At 41.7% G+C, this 24,560-nt stretch overlaps 1 protein-coding gene across 7 annotated transcripts in view; it reads right to left on the bottom strand.

Annotated features, from left to right (window-relative positions):
• dicer1 (dicer 1, ribonuclease type III) overlaps positions 1–24,560 on the bottom strand; it is a 173,696-nt gene that overhangs the window by 13,356 nt on the left and 135,780 nt on the right. For 6 of the 7 annotated variants that reach the window (XM_059648934.1, XM_059648933.1, XM_059648936.1 and 3 more), the window contains 5 exons: positions 11,927–12,082; positions 6,193–7,096; positions 3,001–3,269; positions 250–412; positions 89–164 (listed from right to left, as the gene is read on the bottom strand). In XM_059648934.1, coding sequence (XP_059504917.1) covers positions 89–164; positions 250–412; positions 3,001–3,269; positions 6,193–7,096; positions 11,927–12,082 — 1,568 coding nt within the window. Of the gene's footprint in view, positions 1–88; positions 165–249; positions 413–3,000; positions 3,270–6,192; positions 7,097–11,926; positions 12,083–24,560 lie in introns of those variants that run through there. The other variant, XM_059648939.1, reaches the window with a different exon arrangement.

Genomic DNA, 24,560 nt, shown 5'->3' with positions numbered 1-24,560 from the left:
TTCATTCTTTCACATACTAGTGCACCTGCTGAATATTTCCAGTCATTTTTCTTGTCCATTGTTCGAGGATGATTCGTCAACTCCTTACCTGAACTTGGCAGTCTCAGGCTCCATCTCCAACAACTCACGAACTGGGGAGCGGGGTACATTTGCTGAAAATTTCTCTGCAACATGAAACACGTTGATGTATTACTAATTTTGTCAAGGCAACAAGTGAAATGGTAAAGGGAAAACAACAAGGAGGTCTACCTATCAAGGGTCTCATCATGGGGTAATAGACTTGCCAAACTGTTTCCAAGGACATCCTGCTATCCATGTAGATGGCACCAGCAAGAGATTCAAAGATATCTCCCATGGCCTTTGGAACTTCAATATCTTCTTCCTTTTCTTCATCTTCTTCAGATCGTCTTAGCTTTCATAACAAATAAATAGTACATTAAACATTCAGAAGAATGTTTTAAAATTAATGCATAGAATGGGAAAAGGAACAGCAAGATCAGGAGATGCAGTGATTGACTGTAGATGAATTCTGAATGGGTTACATTAGCAAATTACACAGTCTAAGGTTTTCATAAAACAAGAGTCACCAGACTCAAAACGAAAACTCTTTCGCCCCATAGATGCAGCCAGACTTGCTGAGTTTCAGCAGTAATTTCTGTTTTCATTTCTGTTGACATACCATTCTGCTCCGGAACCATGCTGCCCTTCCTTCATTATTGTGGGGTCAAAAACCTGGAACTTCTTCCTTACAGCACTGTGTGTGTACCTACGCAACAGGGACTGCAGTGGTTTAAGATTGCATCTCACCACCATCTTCAATGGTAATTAGGGATGGGCATTAAATACAGCTCTAGCCACTGCTGCCCACAGCCCATGAAAGAATAATTTTAAAAATGCCACAAAATGGAATGTTACTGTGTGTTACTGCTGAGTTTCCCAAATCACATGAGGTCACATTTTATTGGCTGTAAGGTGCTTTGAAATTCCAGTAGTCAGGTAAAGTGCCACGTAACTGAAAGCGCTTAGACTTCCTTATAATTATAAAGGCACAGAGTCAATTACTCCAAGTTGCATGTATTAGCTGTTCATCAAAAAGAGCGCTCATTTCAATGTCTATAAGTATGAGTTTACCACGGGTCACATGAAGCAGAAATACATAATATTTGTCTCAATCATGAACTGCTCTAACATGATCTTAGGTGGCTTACTATGCTCCATAATCCTTCACAAATTCCAATTCAGCCAAAAGCTTGATGCCTGTATCTTATCCCATGTGGCCTTCAGCAAATGCTAGCAAACCTACTTTGAAGTCTGGCTGGCTAATACTTAAGGCTGTATCCTGACTTTTATATATCTTTAACCCACTTCTGTGATGAGATTTGTTGGTACGCCTAGCATTTATTGTCTCCCCCCAACTTCCCTGGATTAAGTAATAATGAATCAAATTCTCAATTTGTAATCAGGCACAATTCGTGTTCTGTAGCAACTTAATACAAATTGAGTGGCTTATTAAGGTCATTTTAAAGGGCAGTAGGAATGAAACACATTGCTGCAGCAATGTTGAAAACACTCCTTACAAGTTGGCAGGTTTCACCAATTGCAGGACATCAGTGAACCACAGAGTTTGTTCAGTGACAATGTGGTAAACTTATGATCATTAGAAAGGAGAATAGTACTTTATTCTGGATTTTAACGAATTAAATTTAAAATCCCCTAGCCATGTGATTATGCCTGTTTTAATAGCCTCTAGCTTACTGGCATTCTACTGTCACCTGAAATTCCTTCATAGTCACATCCCAACTATCTCCTGTAATCCTTATTACCAAACCACAAGACGATTAGTGAAAGGAGTAGAATTAGGCCATTCGGCCCTTCAAGTCTGCATCTTGGTTGATATGTTTATCAATCTCATTCTCTTGCCTTCTGCCACAAATCTTGATCTGCTTACAAATTATCCATCTCTTGTAAATACATTCAAATAACTAGGTATTCACCGCTCTCTGCTGCAGGGAGTTCCACAGATTTGTCACCGTTTGGCTGAAGAAATTTCTCCTTACCTCAGTTCTAAAGGTCCTTCCCTTCACTGAGACAGTGCCCTCAGGTCTTGTGTCTCCTACTAATGGAAACATCTTCTCTACATCCACTCTCTCCAGGCCCCTCAGTATTCTGTAAATTTCAATCAAACTGCCCCTCATCCACCTGAACTCTATCAAGTACAGACCCAGAATTCTTAAACGATCTTCATTTGACAAGTACTTCATACCCGAGATCTCTCGAGTCTCTCCCTTGGACCGCCTATAACTATTTGGTCCTCATCGTTTCTCCTCCCATTCAAATAAAAAAGAGACAGCCTGTTACAGCTTCTTGGGCTCCAGACTAAGTTACCCTCTCCATGCCTCTGCTTTTTTGTCTAACCCTCCTTTTAAGACATTTATTAAAATCTGGGGGTCACCCCAACTTCAATCTCATTTGCCTTTAAATTTATGTTCCTCTCTTCTAATACTTCAGTGAGGGATGTCGTTTTCTTATATTGTTGTAAGTTTAAAGGTAAATACATTCTCTTGAATATTGTGGATAATTCTGGGCATATCATAGAAAGGATACATGCTGCAAAGTTGATTTAACAGCACAGGGTGAAGACATACTTGAGACGGCAGGATTGTTTTCATTGAAGTTGAGAAAATGGAGGGATGATTTTTAAAATGATGAGAACTATAAGCTAAATATCATTAAACTACTGATCGACAAGGCAGCGCACTGGTACAAATTTAATATGATCACAAAAACAATTAAAGGAGGTAAAAATTAGATAGCGAGAGATGAGAATGATTTGTAGCAGTGAAGTGCACAAAATGGAAGTAGATTCCTTAATGAATTAGTGTAGGGTATGGGGTAATTGCTCCACGTATTGCAGTTTTGAGTACCCCTCAACCCAGACCCTCTTCTGGGACCGTAGCTCTCTATAACTGGTTAGTGGAAGATCAAAATACAGCGACTAACCTCAGAGTCCATTCCTTGCATCTCATTTTTTTCTAACTGGAACTGAACAAAGTCATCTATAACATGGAACAACTCGGGTGAGATGGCTTTGAAGTATTTGTGGTAGTCATACTTCACAGCTAAAGAAGCAAAGATGGTATTGTTCACAAGGGCGGAGCGCAGGTCAGTCAACACTCCAGGAGAATGCTGCCGGGGATCTTCGTAAAGGTGCTTGGTTATGAGGTAGTCCAAAATTGCATCTCCAAGGAATTCCAATCGCTGGTAACAATCTACAAAAATAAGTTTTAGAAAATTATTTCAAAGAAGTTGCAAGCTGTTGGAGAGAAAAATCCAATGGATCTTGCCAGGATTGCTACCATTGGAAGTTTCCTGTTACATAACAGATTTACAAAACCTGAAAAGTTTTAAAACTGATCTGACTATAAAACTAAATCGGTATACACACCACCACACACAAAAAGTTAAAATCTTAATTACTTCTCCCTTCACCCTCAATTTAAAAAGTGCTTAATTGCAACAATAGGTTTTCTGCAGTCAAAAGTTATCAAATATTTCTCTGGAATGTCATTAACACATGGTGGGGTAATAACCTTTCAGTAATTTAATGACTTTTCCCACGCGAGTCCAAATTCTCTATTCAACTATTCCCATACAACTGACCTTTTACAATTTCAAAATTCACTACCACAAACAAGCCATATGCCTACTGATTTTAACTGTTGTTCTTTAGACATGTGAGTCAGTTTTAAATTTTTTAATCTAGCACTGAGTAGTTTCCAGAGGTATTTCAATTAAGAGTCAACCATGTTCATGTGGTTTTGGAGTCTCACGGACGTGTGGCAGGGTAGAAAGGCAAATTATTTTTTATTTACTAACTCACAGGACATGGGCATCGTGGGCCGGGTCAGCAATTATTACCCGTTCCTAGTTGCCCTCAAGAGGTTGATGGTCAGCGGCTTTTTTGAAGTGCTGCAGTCAGTCTCACAATGGCAACAGGTAGGCATTTCTAGGACTTCAACCCTGTGACACTGAATGAACAATAATACGAGGAGTGACTTGGAGGCGAACATTGCAGGTGGTGGTGTTCTCCTGTACCCGATGCCCTTGTTGTTCCAGATGGTACTGGTGCTGTCAAAAGATCTTTGATGGATTTCTGCAGTGCATCTTGTAGACAGTAAACACTGCTGCTACTGAGGGTTGGCTGCGGAATGAATGAATGAATGGCACCACAGCAACAAACTAACAAACAAGTGGGGACAGTAGGAACTGCCAATGCTGCAGAATCTGAGATAACAAGGTGTACAGCTGGACAAACACAGCAGGCCAGTCAACAAAGGAGCAGGAAAGCTGACATTTCGGGTCTGGATCCTTCAGAAATTTGACAGCTTTCCTGCTCCTCTGATGCTGCCTGGCCTGCTGTGTTCATCCAGCTCCACACCTCGTTATCTCAAACAATTAAGTGGGCTGCTTTGTCTTAGATGGTGTCAAGCTTCTTGAGTGTTGCTGGAGCCGCACATGTTTTGGGGAGTCAGGTGGTGAGCTACTCGCTGCAGCATTCCTCACTTCTGACCTGCAATTTTAACCACCGTATTTATATGGCTAGCCTAGGTCAGTGGTATTGTCAGGATGTTGACAGTGGGGTATTCAGTGATGGAAATGCCAATAAATGCTAATGGGTAGTGGTTAAATTGCAGTGTAGTGCAAATGCAATCACTCATTAGCCCAAACCTGGATTTTGACATGGACTACTTCAGTACTTGAGGGGTCACGAATGGTGCTGAACATTTTGCAAGAGTCAACAAACAATTCCCACTTCTAACCTTACGGTAGACAGAAGGTCATTAATGAAACAGCTGAAGATTTGGATGTAAGCTTGCTCGCTGAGCTGGAAGGTTCGTTTTCAGACGTTTCGTCACCATTCTAGGTAACATCATCAGTGAGCCTCCGACGAAGCGCTGGTGTTATGTCCCGCTTTCTATTTGTGCGTTTAGGTTTCCTTGGGTTGGTGATGTCATTTCCTGTTCTTTTTCTCAGAGGCTGGTAGACGGGCTCCAAATCAATGTGTTTGTTGATGGAGTTCCGGTTGGAATGCCATACTTCTAGGAATTCCCGTGCGTGTCTCTGTTTGGCTTGTCCTAGGATGGATGTGTTGTCCCAATCAAAGTGGTGTCCTTCCTCATCTGTATGTAAGGATACGAGTGATAGTGGGTCATGTCTTTTTATGGCTAGTTGATGTTCATGTATCCTGGTGGCTAGCTTTCTGCCTGTTTGTCCAATGTAGTGTTTGTCACAGTTCTTGCAAGGTAGTTTGTAAATGATGTTCATTTTGCTTGTTGTCTGTATAGGGTCTTTTAAGTTCATCAGCTGCTGTTTTAGTGTGTTGGTGGGTTTGTGGGCTACCATGAAGCCAAGAGCTTCACCGGAGGCTCACTGATGTTACCTAGAATGGTGACGAAATGTCTGAAAATGAACCTTCCAGCTCAGCGAGCAAGCTTACATCTAGAACCTCAACATGAGCTACAAATCTTCTCAAAACCCACTAACAGCTAAAGATGGCTGGGCCTAAGACACTACCCTGAAGAACTGTCTCCCTGAGGGACTTTTGTACAGGCAAACTGGTTAACCAGCATTTTGGATGATGCAAGGCATCCCCCATGGATACAGCCTTACAACAAAATAAATCGCACATCTCGCTCTGATCCTATTATCCAATTCCTCAGGTGACTGCTCAGACCGAACATTTTGCATAAGTTCAAGAGAAATACAGTCACTGTGACTCAAGATAATCTTTAATTTGCACATGCTACTTGTCATAATGGCTGCATTAGCTGCGTCTTCCCTTTATAATGTTACCCTCAAAACTGTTGTTCTGACGATGCAATTTTGGCAATACATTTCTTCTAGCTCCATCAAAAACTTCAGGCACCTACAATACATTCTCATTCGCCAATGACCCAGTGCTCCACTGACTTTCTTATCCCTGTTATAACCAATGAATATAACCTTTTCAATCACAAATCCTCCAGCAAAGAATCACTAATTCCAATCCTACTTTACAGTCCTTCTGACAGTCCCCCCTGTAAAAGTGTTAACACTTAGAAGCGTACTCTCTCTCTTTCTCTACAGTTGCTGCCAGACCGACTGAGTACTTTAAGCTTTTATTGTTGCCTACAGATATTGGCAGAGTTTTACCTGTGATTGTGTTGTAGTGGTAGGAGGCATGGGTAAATGCCTGTAAAAGATAGGCCTTGTTCTTGAACCTATAGTTTATTCTCTTTTCAAAGTTTTCATAGCCTGATATTAAATGGCCCAGGGTCCTGTCAGCATCTGGGTGATCGAACATACATCTAGGAGGAATCTGAAGATGTCCATATTCTAGGTCCTTGCAAGAAAGGGATTTCAAAGTGGATGAAGGAGGAGTTTCAGTGCCTGTCTGAGAGTTTAGATCAAAGGAGCTCTGTTCCTTCACTGGGATCTTTTTGTTGGCTAGCTTTTCTTCTGCTGGGAGGACTTTCAAACCCAATGAGCAGAGAAAAAGCTGGGCTGCTCTTTCACCACAGCTGGTTAGATAGCAGCCCAACAAAGCTTCTACGCAATCGGCAATGCTCTTATCTGCTATGCACTGCTCAGTGTGCAAGTCATAAGAGATGGACTGCTTGCCGGTATCAACACCGCCATTCTCTTCAGATGGGTTCCAGAATCCCACAACAAAATCATCTTCATCTGTAGCCTTACTAGGGTCAAGGTAGCACATAGCATCCCAGGAGCTGTAGTCAAATTCATCACAATCAGAGGAGGAATGACCATTTCCTGATGCAGATTTTTTGGGAGGTTTCCATTCGTAGCTTGTATCATTGGGCGGGAAAGCAGGAAGAGAGATCTTTTTTCCAAACGCTCCAGAACCCATAAGCATATTGTCGATGAATTTGATGTGCTCCTGATCATACTCAGAGAAGTCGTCATCATATTCTGCTTCCTCCTTCTGTGCCCTCCACATCAGATCTTCACGGAAATCAGGGTCATCATCCTCCTCTTCCTCATCATCGTCATCATCATCCAGGTAAGAATCACCATTAGCCACTTGTTCTGTTTCTGTCTAAAAGAAAATTTCATGGTTAGACATCGTGCATTGTCTCTTTACAATACAGAGATTAGATTTCATGGAGCCTGGACTTTTATAACAAGACTGCAGTGACTGGATCCACTTAATCACGGGAGAGATCCAAGTCACTCTCCTGACACCAAAACCATTAAGTTGGCAGATGGAACAGAATGACAACAATTAAGACTTATTCGTGAGACAATTATCCCTGAAGTCACTGCAATTGAATGTGGCTCAGTGATTAGACAGAAGTCACACAGGCAGCCAGGCCCCAATTGGGGCAGATTGGTCAAAGGAGGAAGAGACAGAGGACTGCTCAAAGCCAAATCTCCTACTCTTTCTCCTGCATTCACCTACCTCTCCCCTTCCCCCCCCACACCATAACTGTTGTATTCCAAACATGGGCTGTGCCTCAACATCACTAACACACTGCTGGGACCAAGTCTGTTAGGATCAATCTTAGAACAGAAATCAAAAGCCTCTTATCCAATTATGGAATAAATATAGCACACAAACAGATCATTTAGCTAGTCAAGTCACTGCTGACCCTTTCTAAGAACTACTGGGCAAGTCTCAATCCGTTGCCTTTTCTCAATACTCCTGCAAATGTCTTTGCCTTCAGATAATCATCCAATTCTCTTTCATAACCCATGATTAAATTTATTTGTACCACACACTCAAAAGCCATATTCCTGATTTAACAACTTATATAACGGAAGGACAATGGTTCAAGAGTTGTTTATTCTACAGCATGAGTCAGGGTGTGCAGTAAACTGGTTCCTAAAGCACTACCAGGCTCTATATAAAAATATTTGCTGCACATTTTGTGAAATTGGGGGGTGGGTGGGTGGGGGGGGGGGGGGGGGGGGGGAGAGGAGGAGGAGAAGAACACACACACACACACACACACACACAAAGGTTGCAGATGCAGCAACTTACAATCACATAACTTGTTAGAGAAATAAAACAACCAAACACTCCAGAGAGGAAGAAAGAATGTACAAGTTTCTGTAGAAATTAGGAAGTGAACAGAAATAGTTGAAAAGATTTTCAGGTTTTTAAAAAGATGGAGAGATATAAAAGAGAAGTGACTTTCAAGATGGAACATGATACTTCTAAGACTGATGAAGGCTGTTACCAGTGGTTGGCTGAAGTGGAGGAGAGCGCGCATGGCGGACAGAAATAATGATTACAGCAAAGAGGAGGATACAAGACTGGAGGTAGATGCAGTGGGATGAAGTTGTGAAAAGCTTTGTAGTCAAGGATTTCAATTAATTGCGTTAGACAGTCTGACAAATCAGGGTGTTGTTGGGCAAGTGCAAACAATATTAGGTAGCAATACAATTCTGGAGTTTGAGATGAGCTATAGTGACGCAGACATGAATGAATCTTTAACTGTCTTGGAGATCATGCACCGTAGGGATTAGAGAATACCAAAAGATATCCAGTGCTTTGGGATATTTTGCTACATTAAAGAGATTACGTAAATTAAGATGATGGAGGGCGGAGTACAAGATTAGCAGTTTAGCTTTGAGTGGGAGGGCACACAATTAGTATAATATCTGAGAAGCCATCCATTACTAGTTCAAAATAGATATTCACAGTTTGACATTATCATTCTTCAGAAACATAAGAAATAGGAAGGAGTCTCCATGAACTGAATGCAACAAGATTACAGCAAATCGAATTGCAGCCTCAAGACTCCACTTTCCAACCTACTTGCATTCCCAACCCAATAATGGCCCAGTGTCCACTGCTCACTGGGGAAGAGAATTCCAAAGGTTAACAACTTGTCTGGAAGAAGAAATTCCTCCTCAGTGTCTTAAAATGGGAAAGCCCTCATTCTCAAACTGCACTCCAGCTCTAGATTCCCCCAATAAAAGGAAGCAATCTCTCAGCACCTACCTCGTTAAATCCATTCAGAATATATTTCAAGAAAATCATGTTATTCTTCTAAACTGCAATAAGTATTCACTTAAACCAAATGCTCAACCTTTCCTCAAAAGGCAATCCAAACATTCCAGAAATCGACCCAGTGAATTTTCTGTGGTCTGCTTCCAATACAAGTATACCAGATCCTTAAGTAAACAGTCCAAAACTGTATCCTGTCACAGTCTCACCATTTTTCTGTATTTCTGTAACAAGATTTCCCTATTTTTAAATTTCATCCATTTTGCAAAAAGCTCTAAATTTCATTTGCCTCACAAATTATTTACTGTACTTGCATGCTAATGTCTTGGAATTCAGACACGATGAAGCCAAAACCTTCTGCACTGCAGCACTTTGTGATTCTCATGTCAATTGAAATATGATTCTGGTTTTCTACTCCTCCAAAGTGGACCATCTCACTTCCCACATTATACTCCATTTGCCAAATGACAGCCCAGTCATTTAACATACATTTTTGTCATCCTCATAACTTGCCTTCCTTCCTATCTTCGTACGATGACTTCAATAGTTAGTCCCCTCATCCAAATCATTAGCATAGGTCAGAAACTGTTTAGGCACCAGCACTAATCTCTGTGGTGCTCCATTAATTACAGTTTGTCAACCTAAAAGTAACTTATTTCTCACATTGTTTCCTGTTACTTAGCCAATGCTTTGCTCATCATAAGAGCTATGTAATGGTGATTGTAATAAATTCATTCCACGTTTTTGCCCCATGATTTCCTCCTATCATTGTGATGCTTTTAGTGCTTATTATCCTGAAGTCTGATCAAGAATACCTGCTTGAAGTCTCTATTTCCTTGTTTTCTAATATTAATTCTCCATTCACATTTTCTAACAGGCCAACATTCACTTTTACAAGTACATCAAAAGGAAGTAGCTGAAGTTCTTACTCTTTTTATATCTCTACCTATTTAGAACATAGAACATTACAGCACAGTGCAGGCCCTTCAGCCCTCAATGTTGTGCCGACCTGTCACACCAATCTGAAGCCCATCTAACCTACACTATTCCATGTACATTCATATGCTTGTCTAATGACGACTTAAATGTACTTAAAGCTGGCGAATCTACTACCGTTGCAGGCAAAGCGTTCCATTCCCTTACTACTCTCTGGAGTAAAGAAACCACCTCTGGACATCTGTCCTAAATTTATCACCCCTCAATTTAAAGCTATGCCCCCTTGTGCTCGCCGTCACCATCCTGGGAAAAAGGCTCTCCCTATCCACCCTATCTAACCCTCTGATTATTTTATATGTTTCAATTAAGTCACCTCTCAACCTTCTTCTCTCTAATGAAAACAGCCTCAAGTCCCTCAGCCTTTCCTTGTAAGACCTTCCCTCCATACCAGGCAACATCCTAGTAAATCTCCTCTGCACCCTTTCCAAAGCTTCCACATCTTTCTTATAATGCGGTGACCAGAACTATACACAATACTCCAAATGCGGCCGCACCAGAGTTTTGTACAGCTTCACCATAACCTCTTGGTTCCGGAACTCGATCCCTTTATTAATAAAAGCTAAAACACTGTATGCCTTCTTAACAGCCCCGTCAACCTCGGTGGCAACTTTCAAGGATCTGTGTACATCGACACCTAGATCTCTCTGCTCATCTACACTACTAAGAATCTTACCATTAGCCCTGTAATTTGCCTTCTGGTTACTCCTACCAAAGTGCATCACCTCACACTTGTCTGCATTAAACTCCATTTGCCACCTCTCAGCCCAGCTCTGCAGCTTATCTATGTCTCCCTGCAACCTACAGCATCCTTCGTCACTATCTACAACTCCACCGACCTTACTGTTGTCTGCAAATTTACTAACCCATCCGTCTATGCCCTCATCCAGGTCATTTATAACAATGACAAACAGCAGTGGACCCAACACCGACCCTTGCGGTACACCACTAGTAACTGGTCTCCAGGATGAACATTTCCCATCAACTGCCACCCTCTGTCTTCTTTCAGCAAGCCAATTTCTGATCCAAGTCATATTCTAATTTCTCCCTATTATATTTTACTTTAAATTTTATCCTTTGCTGGTTTCTCAATCTGACCTACCTCCAATCTTTGCAGCACCATGTATCTTTTCTTTCAATTTGACATAATCCATAAGTTAGTTATCTGTGAATGGTTTGTCTTCCTTGTTGACTGACTTCCTTAATGAATCATATATTTGGCAGTTAGAAAATCTCAAATGTCTGAAACTGCTCATCACTACCTTTCCTTTAACCTACATGGCTATAAGCATTTGCAAAAAAATTTCAAAATTATTTATTCCTTCCATTTACTAATACTTCCACTGGTTCTGAAGGCCTTAACAATTTTCTTTGCTTATGAGTGATTACATGGTGGCTAGGCTATCTATTCAATGGACTTGTCTTTTGACCTTACCCTCCAATCCTAACCCAGGTGAAATCAATAAGTTTAGGAAATCACCCAGACTGTAGTTCACACAGTGTAGGAAAAGTTAAAGAGAAACAAAGTTACTTGATGCCACATTTGTGCAGCACAGAAACCTGCAGTGGAAACAAATTGCATGCACGATCAAATGCTTAACACCTATACCTTCCACAATTATAAAGATTGAAGACAAAACATCTCAAAAGCTACCAGCAATCATCAAAAGCAAGCTCTGGAACTTGCAGCTGCAGACACTGCCAAGATGTTGCTTAGCAACAGAATATTTATTGTCCATTGTGAATTCAGGCACTGGTGCAGCAATTTCAGCCAGGTTTTACAAAGTTGGTATGGAAAATGTTATTTCATATTCAAGGAGGGAAACTGGGAGGCCCCCCCAAACCCCATTCCAGCATTCGCCCTTCAATTTATAAAGGAACCTTACCCATCTCTCCCTACCTCAACTAATTTACACATACCATGTCCTTCACCTCACTCTTGTCCATAATGCATCTGTCTTGATTTACCACGTAACCAGGAGGGAGCCAATTCACTGGTGGATCAAATATTGAGACAACCATTCGACTGGGCAGTCCCTTCTTCTTTCCAAGGCGGTAGAGATTACAGTTGCTGACCTGAATAATTGAAACAAATTGATGAATCTTGATAGATCTTGTTCAGAGCAAAAAAACACCCAACAAGAGACCATTTCCGCTAAAAACAGAAATATGACACTTTCCAAAACAAGGGGAACTGATTTCTTTCATCTGTTATCTTGAAGACACAGGAACACTGTTCATTGTACAACTACAACTAAGACAGTTACATTGTATCCAAGACTCAAAAGTCAACTCCATGATAATTTTCCAACAATCTGCTGCTCAAAAGTGGACTGAGGAGGGCCAGGAGTGGGCACGAAAAAGGCTTGGCAGGAAGGGTTAGGGAGAACCCGAAGGCATTTTACTCATACGTGAGGAATAAGAAAAATGATCAGGGAGTAGGTAGGGCCGATCAGGGATAGCATAGGGAACTTGTGCATGGAGTCTGAGCAGATAGGGGAAGCCCTAAATGAGTTTTTTGCTTCGGTTTTCACTGGGGAAAGGGACCTTGTTGTGAATGAGAACTTTAAGGAGCAGGAAAACAGGCTTGAACAGATCGAGATTGAGGAAGTTGATGCGCTGGAAATTTTGACAAACATTAAGATTGATAAGTCCCCACGGCCAGACCAGATTTATTCTAGGTTGCTCCGGGAAGCGAGAAAGGAGGTTGCTAAGCCACTGGCGAAGATCTTTGCTTCCTCACTCTCCACGGGAGTCGCACTGGAAGACTGGAGGGAGGTAAATGTTGTTCCTCTTTTCAAGAAAGGGAATAGGGAAGTCCCTGGAAATTACAGACCAGTCAGTCTTACGTCTGTGGTCAGAAAGGTTTTGGAAAGAATTCTGAGGGATAGGACTTATGACTATTTGGAAAAGCATAGCGTGATTAAAGGGAGTCAGCATGGCTTTGCGAGGGGCAGGTCATGCCTTACAAATCTTATTGAGTTCTTTGAGGAAGTCATGAGACAGGTTGACGAGAGTCAAGCAGTGGATGTGGTGTACATGGACTTTAGCAAGGCATTTGATAAGGTTCCCCACGGCAGGCTCATTCATAAAGTCAGGAGGTATGGGATACAGGGTGATTTGTCTGTCTGGATTCAGAATTGGTTGGCTGACAGGAGGCAGAGAGTGGTTGTAGATGGTAAGTATTCTGCCTGGGGGTCAGTGCTGAGTGGTGTCCCGCAGGGCTCTATTCTTGGGCCTCTGCTCTTTGTAGTTTTTATAAATGACTTGGATGAGGAGGTTGAGGGTGGGTTAGTATGTTTGCTGATGACACAAAGGTTGGAGGTGCCGTTGATAGTATCGAGGGCTATTGCAGGCTTCAGCAAGACATTGACAGAATGCAGAGCTGGGCTGAGAAATGGCAGATGGAGTTCAACCTGGATAAATGCGAAGTGATGCATTTTGGAAGGTCAAACTTAAATGCTGAATATAGGATTAAAGGCAGGATTCTCGGCAGTGTGGAGGAACAGCAGGATCTTGGTGTTCAAGTGCATAGCTCCCTCAAAGTTGCCACCCAGGTGGATAAGGTTGTTAAGAAAGCATATGGTGTTTTGGCTTTCATTGACAAGGGGATCGAGTTTAAGAGCTGCGAGGTTATGTTGCAGCTCTACAAAATCCTGGTGAGACCACACTTGGAATAGTGTGTCCAGTTCTGGTTGCCCTATTATAGGAAAGATGTGGAGGCTTTGGAGAGGGTGCAAAGGAGGTTTACCAGGATGCTGCCTGGACTGGAGGGCTTGTCTTACGAGGAGAGGTTGACTGCGCTCGGACTTTTCTCTCTGGTGAGAAGGAGGAAGAGAGGTGACCTGATCGAGGTGTACAAGGTAATGAGAGGCATGGATAGAGTTGACAGCCAAAGACTTTTCCCCAGGGCAGGATTGACTGCCACGAGGGGTCATAGTTTTAAGGTGTTAGGAGGAAGGTATAGAGGAGACGTCAGAGGGAGGTTCTTCACCCAGAGAGTTGAGAGCGCATGGAATAGTTTACCAGTGGTAGTCGTGGAAGCAGAGTCATTAGTGACATTTAAGCGACTGCTTGACATGCACATGGACAGCAGTGAATTGAGGGGAATGTAGTTTAGGTTATTTTGTTCTTGGATTAAGATTATTCCACGACACAACACCGTGGGCCGAAGGGCCTGTACTGTGCTGTACTTTTCTATGTTCTAAATCATTTCAGTAGGATTTGACTACTGTTTCACTGCTTAAAGTTGTTTCTATGTGTCAACTTTAGGCAACTCTACCAAAAGAAAAGCTGACGGTCACCACAAAAAATTAATTTCAAAGAGCCACAGATATTTTTAAATAACTACGCACTGCTGTGGAGAGAGAAGGATTAAGCTTTTTCTTGCGTTTCAGGTTGTTTTTGGTCATGCTTACCAGCACTGATCAGGTGGTGAACGGTGTTATGATATTGTCATCAGATGTATAATTGTTGAGTAGTTATCCTGTTATTTATAACTTATAACAGCAAATCAAGGCATTCTGGAGCAATTGCCAAAATTCTGATGTCAGGTGACTTACAGATACATCAGCTTAATTTGCTCCCAAATTATGTACCCTATAGGTGAATTAGAGCTCCTTGATGTTTCAAAACCATTATTCACCAATTGGCAATCTAAATGAACATGCAAAGTTCAGAAGGGGGAGTAGAGACAAATAGAAAGGATGTGAAAGAGCGGTAATGTTCTAAGTTAGAGATTTGAGGGCACACAGGGAAAAGGGCACAGAAGGAAAAGGTCACAGGAAGACTTCCTTCAACAACATTGTTGGGCTAATCTATAAATGCATCTATGAATTGGGTTCAATAAAAGAAGTTTGGATCAACTGTAAATTGGGAGAGGTAAAGTTTTGATCAAGTATGGAGGGTAAAGACTCCTGAATGAGACTATAAAAATATTAGGATCAGAATTAGGCCATTTGTACATCGAATCTGCTCCACTATTTGATCACGGCCGACACGTTTCTCAACCTTACTCCCCTGCCTTCTCCACGTAACTCTTGACCTCCGTACTATTCAAGAACCTACCTCTGTCTTGAAGACATTCAAATAATCAGCCGACAGCCCACTGTAGCAGTGAATTCCACACATTCACCACCCTCTAACTGAAGAAACTCATCTTGGTTCAAAAGGGTCATCCCTTCATTGAGGCTGTGGCCTTGGGTCTTAAGTCACTTGTCCTAGTGGAAACATCATCTCCACCTCCTCTATATCCAGGTTTCTCTGTATTCAAAAAGTTTCAATCAGAACCCACCAGCCCCCCAACAACTCGCCCTCCAATGTTCCACTGAATAGACACAAAGCCCTCAACTGCTCCTCATATTACAAGTACTTCATTCTGGGCATCATTCTTGTAAACCTCCTCTGAACCCCATTTGGCACCAGCACATTCTTCCTTAGGTATGTGGCCCAAAGTTGCTCATAATATTCCAAATTCCACAGCGTTATACAATCTCAGCAGTACATCCCTGCAGTTGCATTCTAGCCCTCTCAACATGAATGTGAACATTACATCTGCCTTTCTAACTGCCAACTTTTAAAAAAATTCATCCTTGGAACGTGGGCATGGCTGACTAGCCAGCATTTATTGTCCGTCCCTAGTTGCCATTGAGAAGTGCCTTCTTGACCTGTTGCAGTCCATGTGCTGTAGCTTGACCCACAATGTCCTTTTTGAAGATTGGCGGTAGGGAGAGGTGCAATTTTATAGGATTTTAACCCAGCATCACTTAAGGAAAGGCAATATATTTCCAAGTCAGGATGATGGTGAATGGCTTGGAGAGGAACTTGCAGGTGGTGGTTCTCCCATGTATCTGCTGTCCTGTCCTTTTAGGTAGAAGTGATCGCATGTTTGGAAGGTACTAAGGAGCCTTGGTGAATTTCTGCAGTGCATCTTGTAGACAGTACACACTGGGGTATTATGTCCTGTAGGTGGAGGGAGTGGATGCTTGTGGATGTGATGCCAATCAAATGGGCTACTTTGTCCTGAATGGTGTTGGGCTTTGTGTGTTGTTTGAGCCGCACCCATCTATTTATCTGCCTTTGACTTTCTAGATGGAAGTGGTTATAGGTTTGACAGGTGCAAAGGAGTCTTGGGGAATTTCTGCAGTGCAGATAATACACACTGCAGCTGAGAGCTGATGGGTGAAGGAGTGAATGTTTGTCAATGTGGCTGCTTTGTCCTGGATGGTGTCAAGTTTCTTGGGTGTTGCTAAAGCGGCATTCACCCAGGTAAGTGGAGAGTATTCCATCACACTCCTGGCTTGTGCTTTGTCAATGGAGGACAGGTTTTGGGGAGTCAGGAGAGTAGTTATTTTCTGTAAGCTTCCTAACTGCTGTTATTGTAGTCTCTAAACTCGTATGGCTAGTTCAATTCAGTTTCTAGTTAGTCAATGACAATCCCTAGGAATAGTAGGAGATTCAGTTATGTTTATTCCATTGAATGTCAAGGAGCTACGACATGTTCTCTCTTGTTGGAGGTGGTCATTGCCTAGTACCTCTGTGGCACAAAGGGGCTGCACTTGTCAGCCCAAACTTGGATCTTGTCCAGGTCTTGATGCATTTGGACATGGGACTGTTTCAATATCTAGTATGGTGCTAAAAATTGTACTGCCAAACCACGAATTTTGACCTCATGATGAAGCAGTTGAAGACGGCTGGGCGTAGGACACTACACTGTCAAAGTCCTGCTAGGCATGACTTCAGCACTGGACAGTATGCCTCTTATTCTCAGTTTTACTAGGGGTCTTTGATACCACTCTCAGTCAAATACTGCCTTGATGTCAAGGACAATCAGTTTCACAATCTCTGGAACTCAGTTCCTTTGTCCAGGTTTGGATCAAGAACTGCAACAAGCTCAAAATTGTGTGTCAATGAGCAGGTTAATGCTAAACAAGTGCTGCTTGATACTGATGGCACCTTCTATCATTCTGCTGACGATCAAGAGTAGACTGACAGGGTGCTAAATGGCTTGGTTAGATTTGACCTGATTTTTGTGCAAGACATACTTGGGCAATTTTCCATATTGTAGTTAGATGTCAGTACAGTAGCTGTGCTGAAACAGATTGGCAAGGGGCACAGCAAGTTCTAGAGCACAAATATTCAGTACAATTGCCAGAATACCGTCCTTGCTATAAGACTCCACAGGGTTCAAAACCAAAGTTGAGGACTGCTAGAGTAGCTCAGTCCCAACTGAGTGGCACCTCTGCTGGGATGATAAATGGTGCTGTCTGAAACTGTGTAATGTATGACAACTATGTTAGACCACTGCTTAACTAGTCTGTGGGGCAGCTCTCCTAAACTGGCACTAGATCACAGTGGTTAGTAAACAGGGTCAATTGGGTTAGTACATAGGGTTCAGTGGGCTATTGGCTCTGATGCTTTAGTAAATACTTGATTACCAAAAGCATGAAAAATTATTGGGGATATGCAGGAATGTATGGATGAGGTTAAAATCAGATCTGCCATTATCTTATTGAACAATGGAGCAGACTCTTCAGACCGAATGGCTTCCTATTTCTTGTTTGCATGCCAGCTGGTCACCTATGTTCATTCATTTTTGTTCCTTTCTAATGACTGCTGGAGCAGTTAAGAGTCAACCACATTGCTGCATGTCTTCATAAGTCAGTTTTCATAATCATCAGTAGACTTTTAACTCCAGGTTTTTATTGAATTCATATTCCACAATCTGCAGTGGGATTCAAATGCAGGGGTCCGTAAAGTGTCTGGGTCTCGATTATTAGGCTAGCACTTCTCTCTTCTTTAGACAAGCTAGAAATTTGTAATCAGCGCTGAAAAAATAATAATAAACTTTAACTTAAGAGAGTGGAAGATAAGTTTTTAAAATGTGTAGGTTTCAGCAAGAGTACATTTTCTCCTCAGTGTTTCTTCACACACATGATAATCTTAGGAGGGTTGTACTCATCAGATGAAGCTTCGCTGTAGGCTAGTCAGGCCCATGACCAGCAAATTTTCCTCAGTGGGTGCACACGAAGCTGTAGGTGCTGCTGAGAGTAATTGAGTCTACTCTTTTCCTCTTTCATGGTGGCTCTGTTTTGTTTCCCTATACAGAATCCCTAGGTATCTGCTTTACTGTCTCAGCTTTCTGCTGGCAATGTGACTGCACTGTGCCTTTAAGTGAGATTTTTTCCTGCACTGTTTTTCTTTAGAGTGTTGCCACAGTGATACTGGAATGTCTGCTTCAGAAGCAGTTGGTAAATAGCTTTGAGCTCATAGTGTGTTTTTTTTTAAGTTTTTAAAAAAAGCACAAGTAGGTGGAGTCATGCTCACACAGACCCAGGGTTTTAGCTTTGCTTTTAGTTGGGGTTTGCAGTTAGCTGAAAAAACATCGAAAAGTACAGCACAGTACAGGCCCTTCGGCCCACGATGTTGTGCTGTGGAATAATCCTAATCCCAAAATAAAATAACCTAACCTACGTTTCCCTCAATTCACTGCTGCCCATGTGCATGTCCAGCAGTCGCTTAAATGTCACTAATGACTCCTCTTCCACGACGACCACTGGTAAACTATTCCATGCGCTCACAACTCTCTGGGTGAAGAAACTCCCTCTGATGCCAATAGATACAAATCTCTCTGCTGCTAGATTGTTTGTTTTGGTGTTTATTTCTCCTGGACTGGAAGGGAGACAGAACAGGAGGAAAATCAGTTTTCTCAAATTTACCTCTGCCAAGGGTGTTTATGGGTTGCAGCTATATTGGAACAGTTATTGATAAGTAATGTATTATTTTAACTACTAAAGTATTTCAATAAAGTTGCACCGATTTTTTGTTGTTTGCATTTTAACAGTATTGTTATAATTGAATGTGTTTTGTTTAAAGCCTTGTGGTGGACCTATTAAATCACATCTGGAACACAGTGCTTTAACACTTGCCTTTAAATAAAAAGTCTCGGCTATCTCTGAGATGATACTGATAGAAGTGGTCTAGAAAACGTACATGACAATAGTGCAGAACCTATGATTTGGTGCTATACAAAAAGATAATGCTCTAATGCTTTGTACATCTTCAGCTCTGAAGCCATGGTTACTCCACACTTGTTTATAGAATTTGCAAACTGTGCTGTTTGCTTTTGAAAGTCAAATTTCTTGTCTATGATGGTATCAAACATGATGACACACCCCGACAAATTCCAGCTTGACTCCCTTGATGATAGTGCTTGGTAATATATATTGTGCAGATGCAAGCTGATGAAGGAGCTCAGTTTTCTTTAAACTGATTTTTAACTCAGAGTTGGGCCACTTCAGAAAAATGCATTAATCCGGCAAGTCGGATCAACTGAGAGCCAGAACAGCGCAGTCAATGAAAACTAGTTCATGAATTTCTTGTGTCTTTGTGAAACCTGAAGATAAGGTCCAAAAAATAAAAAAACCCGAGCTACAGATTTACTCCAAAACCTTAGAGACCTACGGGCGCAACATGTTCATACTGGCAAGGAAATGGGAAAACTACGCCAAACAGGACTGCGCAACCCGCGATCAACTCTACTTCCACAAATACAGAGAAATTACATGCCAAAACACATTATTCCAGGAAGCTACCAATCAAAACTGGGCAAACGACATGGAACGAGCCATTAACATCAGCCGACAGATCACAAGAGCCAAGACCGACCCTGCAAGATAAGCTAACCACATTTATCCACAAAAAAATGACAACAGAACTGACGCATGGATAAAGAATCTCTCCGACAGGAAACTGACTGACGCGGAGAAAGTCATTCTGGCCCAAGGACTGAACGACAACTAGTGGGACGCCAACAAAATGGAATGGCTAGCTACATTGGAAGCCACATTCAAGACCAACAATATCAATGAAGAAACACAAACTATAAGACAGACATCAGTCCCGACACTAACCAGGAAGAGGGAACTCAACACCCTCAACACACAGGAAAGACAAGCCCTGGATGGATTAAAGAAGGACAAGAACATCACTATACTACCTGCAGACAAAGGGCGCATGACAGCGATAATGAATAAAAAGGACTACATCTCCAAAGCACAAGAACTGCTCGCCGACGTGAACATATACCGGCCAGTACAAACTAACCCGGCACCACAACTTGGCAACAAAATCCTATACACGCTACAAAGACTTAAACAAGACAGATCAACGAAGCAGACTTAAGAATGAAACCTGAAGGAAACAACACACCCTGATTCTACAGGCTCCCTAAAGTGCACAAGCCAAAGTCCCTCTCAGACCCATAGTCTCCCTACCTGGGACTCCATTGCACAGATTAGCCAGAGAACCACAAAGAAGACTCAAGTACCTAGTCAACAAATCACCCCACTCCATCCATTCAGCCTAAGAATTCCTCAAATCCATCAAAGACAAAGACAGAGGACGAAGAGGCCATTATATCGTTTGCTGTCACCGCCCTATTCACGTCAATAGTCATACGACTAGCAAGGGAAACAATGACAACACTACTTGAACGAGAACACGACCCCAGGGAAACCATCTCCAAGGACAACATGCTTAAACTACTGGGCCCTTGCCTGACCACCCGCTTCACCTTCAACGCCAAACATACGAGCAAATCAATGGGACACCCAGGGATCGCCTATCTCCAGACTCATAGCAGAAACAGTGATGCAAAGACCGGAAAGGATCACTCTTCTAGTCTAAACTAAACGATGGATACACTATGTAGACGACACCTTTGCCATTATTAAACGGACCAAATTGGAAGAGAGACACACAAATTCAAACAACACCCTCACTGGAATAAAAATTCACCAGAGAGGAGGAGAAGGACAAACAACTCCCATTCCTGGATGTCATGGTAGAATGTAAGGCAATGTGGATCTGCAAACAAAACTATACCGAAAAGCCACACACACAGACCAGGTATTGAACTTCAATAGTAACCATCCCAGCACACATAAACTAAGCTGTGTGCAAACATATTTAAAAGGGCAACAACACACTGCAGCAACATGGAACTATGCAAAGAGGAGGAGGGAAACCTCTTCCAAGTGTTCAAGGATAATGGATATCCACAGAACTGGGTCAGGAGATGCCTACAGGCAGAGCATCAGAAAGATTCTACAGGCCCCGACACACTCATCACACTACCCTACATCAGGAACACGTCAGAACTCACCACAAGGTTTTTACGACCACTGGGCATCAAAGTGACACACAAACTCACATCAACCCTATGGCAAGTGGTCACACGAACGCAAGACCCATTCCCTGCCTTGGACAGGGCCAATGTCATCCACAAGATCCCCTGCAGAGACTGCGGGACACACTACATCGTACCAACAGGAAGGGAACTAACAACAAGAGTACATGAGCACCCACTGGTTACAAAAAGACACGATCAATACTCACTCATCCCAATCCACATGGACAAGGAGAACCACAACTTCGAGTGGGGCAACACCAAGATCCTTGGACAGGCCAGGCAGAGACAAACACGAGAATTTCTGGAAGGATGGCACTCCACAAAGCAGGCTATCAATAAACACATTGAACTCGACCCCATATACATTCTACTACAGAGGAAAATCGGAAGTGGGGCAATCCATCGCAACAGGCCCCAGAGTTTAAAAACCAGGTGGGAAAACACACCGCGCTTCATCGGAGGCTGCACTGAGGATGTTACCCAGCACAGTAACAAAACGTCTGCAGAACAACAAACCAGTTCGGCGAGCCAATGAACCTCAATACTCACAACCTGAGCTACAGATCTACTCCAAAACCTTAAAAACAAAATCGCCAACAGTTCAGAAGCAAATGTAACCTCCCTTCTGAAGATCTTCCATTAGTATGGCGCTGCAGTAGACAAAGATGGTGATGAACAAGGCTGGGGCCAGCATACATCCTTGCATCAAGCCACTGCAATTCTGTAAGGGACACCAGAGGTTGGTGTTGTGCTTGATTTATCATACTGATTTTTGTGAAAATGCTTTATTGTTGTGTTAACCTAAGCAATTAAAATTTTACTTGTAGTAAGAGACCAAGAAACTGACAAGCAACCCTGATATTAAATGCAATTCAAACAAACTCAAGCTTATTTATCTTACAAAGACAGTTGAATAGTGTAACAAACATGGATTTTTGGACTTTTTAAAGTCAGTGCGTCTATTGTTACTTCGATTAAAAAGGTAGTAATTCTGGGAAAAACATTGGAAAGTCATAAGACTCCATTAGAAATAGATGTACTAACTTCCCAGAAGCAAGGAAAAATTGGATTTGAAATGTATTTCATCTCAATTTCTGCTTGAGAAAGGGGTGTGGGTGCAAGATAGCGATTCAGTCAGTTAAAAGTCTTACTTATTGTCATACAACATGGAAACAGACCCTTTGGCCCAACTAATCCATGTCAACCAGGTTTCCTAAACTGAATTAATCCCATTTTCCTGTATTTGACCCCATATACCTCAAACCCTTCCTATCTACATACCTGTCCAAATGTATTTTAAATGTTGCAATTGTATCTGCTTCTACCATTTTCTCTGGCAGCTCATTCCACATTATCCTGTGTGAAAAAGTTCCCCTTTTAAATCTTTCTCCTCTTGCCTTAAAACTATGTTCTCTAGTTTTGCACTCACCTGGGGAAAAGACCTGGGCTACTTACCTTATCTATGTCTCTCATGATATTTCAATCTCTATAAAGTCACCCCTCAGCCTCCTAACATCGAGGGGAAGAGAGTCTCCGCCTATCCAGCCTCCCTTCATAACTCAAAATCCTCCTGTCTCAGACACATTGTTGTAAATCTTTTTTTCACACTTTCCAGTTTAATAATATCCTTCCCATAGCAGGGTGACAAGAATTGTACACAGTACTCCTAATGTAGCCTTACCAATGTCTTGTTCAGTTTTAGCATGATGTCCCAACTTGAGTACTCAATGCTCTGCCCAATGAAGGCAACATGCTAAACCCTGTCTACCTGCAATGCCACTTTCAAGGAACTATATATCTGCATCCCTAGGTCTCTCTGACAACATGGCAATTTGACTTGGGAACAGATAGAAACAGTTACAACCTTGCTTTGATGAAAATGGATATCATTGGATTGAGAGCCAAGAGAAGGTTATTTTAACTTAGATCTGCATTTCAAGCAGTGAAACGATCAAATCTGTCATTCACCATTTAGGATCCACAAGGGGCTGTCAGTTTGGACTTTGTGATGGAAAAACAACTGGAAGATTTGTACTAGCTGGATCTAATGGAAGAAATTTAGTGGCCCTCAGAGCCTTGCAGCAGAAATTAGTCAGCAGAGTTATCTTTGGATGCTGTTGACATCTGACAGTAACCTGAACCAGAGCTGAGGCATTTGCACTTGTGAGGTCAGTAAAAGAAAAACTGCAGGTCACACAGCCAGAAAAACACAAACATGGCAGATTTGCCATTAGAATCTACCTCAGAGGAACTGCTGGAACATTAAGGAGAATTAAAGTAAACACTGGTGGGCAATGGCATAACTTTAGGGCTAATTCCAGGTAATGCAAATGAAGCTTCAAGATTTCATAAGATAAGGAAGCTTTATTTTTAAAAATTCTTTCATGGGATGTGTGCATTACTGGTAAAGCCAGCATTTACTAGCCATCACCAATTGACCTTAAATGGAAAGGCTTGCTATGTTTGTTGAGAAAAAATGCTGAGAAAATATGAGAAAATAGTGATGTTAACACTATCTCTCCAAAAACTTTGAGATGATAGTAACTGGGGTGAATAGAACTGAGTTTATAACATAAGTATTTATAAGTTTTACTCTTCTTGGTTTGTTTAGCTTCTCTTTATATAAAGACAAAGTTCACTTTTTTATTGTTAACCATGAAATGTTTGGCATGAATACGAGTGGAATACCACAGCGCTGGAGACAGCGAGCCGACAGGCAAGGTCTTGGGGATAAGAACAGAGTTGATGTTTCAAGTCAAGAGACAAACTGGGCTTGGTGTTAATTTTACTATTCTCTTCCCAGGTGCTGCCACATCTTTGGCGTTTTTCTGTTGGTTCATTGCTGGGGATTGAGATTTATTTTTCTAGATGTCAACAATCCTTTATAGGATCATAAACAAGCAGAAGATGATGGGCAGGAGATGGGAAAAAGATAAAGTATTACAAGTTCCGATATGTTTAAATGAGGAGTGGGATCCTAATTCAGAATTAAACCCAGTAACCACTAATTTTAAACCCTTTAAAGCTGAGCCATTTTTTATATGCTTGTCAAATATTAGAATATAAACTTCACAAAGTCACATTAAACAGAACCAAACAATGCTTATAAAAAAATAGGATGATTGTATCTGAAAGCGTGTAAGTTGTCTCATGAATTGTAAAACAGTCATACACCATTTTCACAAGGTACAAAAGTTTCCAAGGGAACAGTATACTGTGGAAGCTTGTGGTCAGTTATGATGTCACGTAATAGCTTGCATTTATAGAATACACGCAATACAGAAAAAGAATCAAAGACTTCTGACAATGATTTAACATCAAGCTAAATGTAGTAGTATTAGGAGGGATAAAATCACTTCTTGG

Source organism: Stegostoma tigrinum, chromosome 10, assembly GCF_030684315.1.
Source record: "Stegostoma tigrinum isolate sSteTig4 chromosome 10, sSteTig4.hap1, whole genome shotgun sequence".
Classification (NCBI taxonomy): Eukaryota; Metazoa; Chordata; class Chondrichthyes; order Orectolobiformes; family Stegostomatidae; genus Stegostoma; species Stegostoma tigrinum.
Note: the sequence above shows the minus strand (reverse complement) of the source record. Positions and strands in the feature narration are given on the sequence as shown.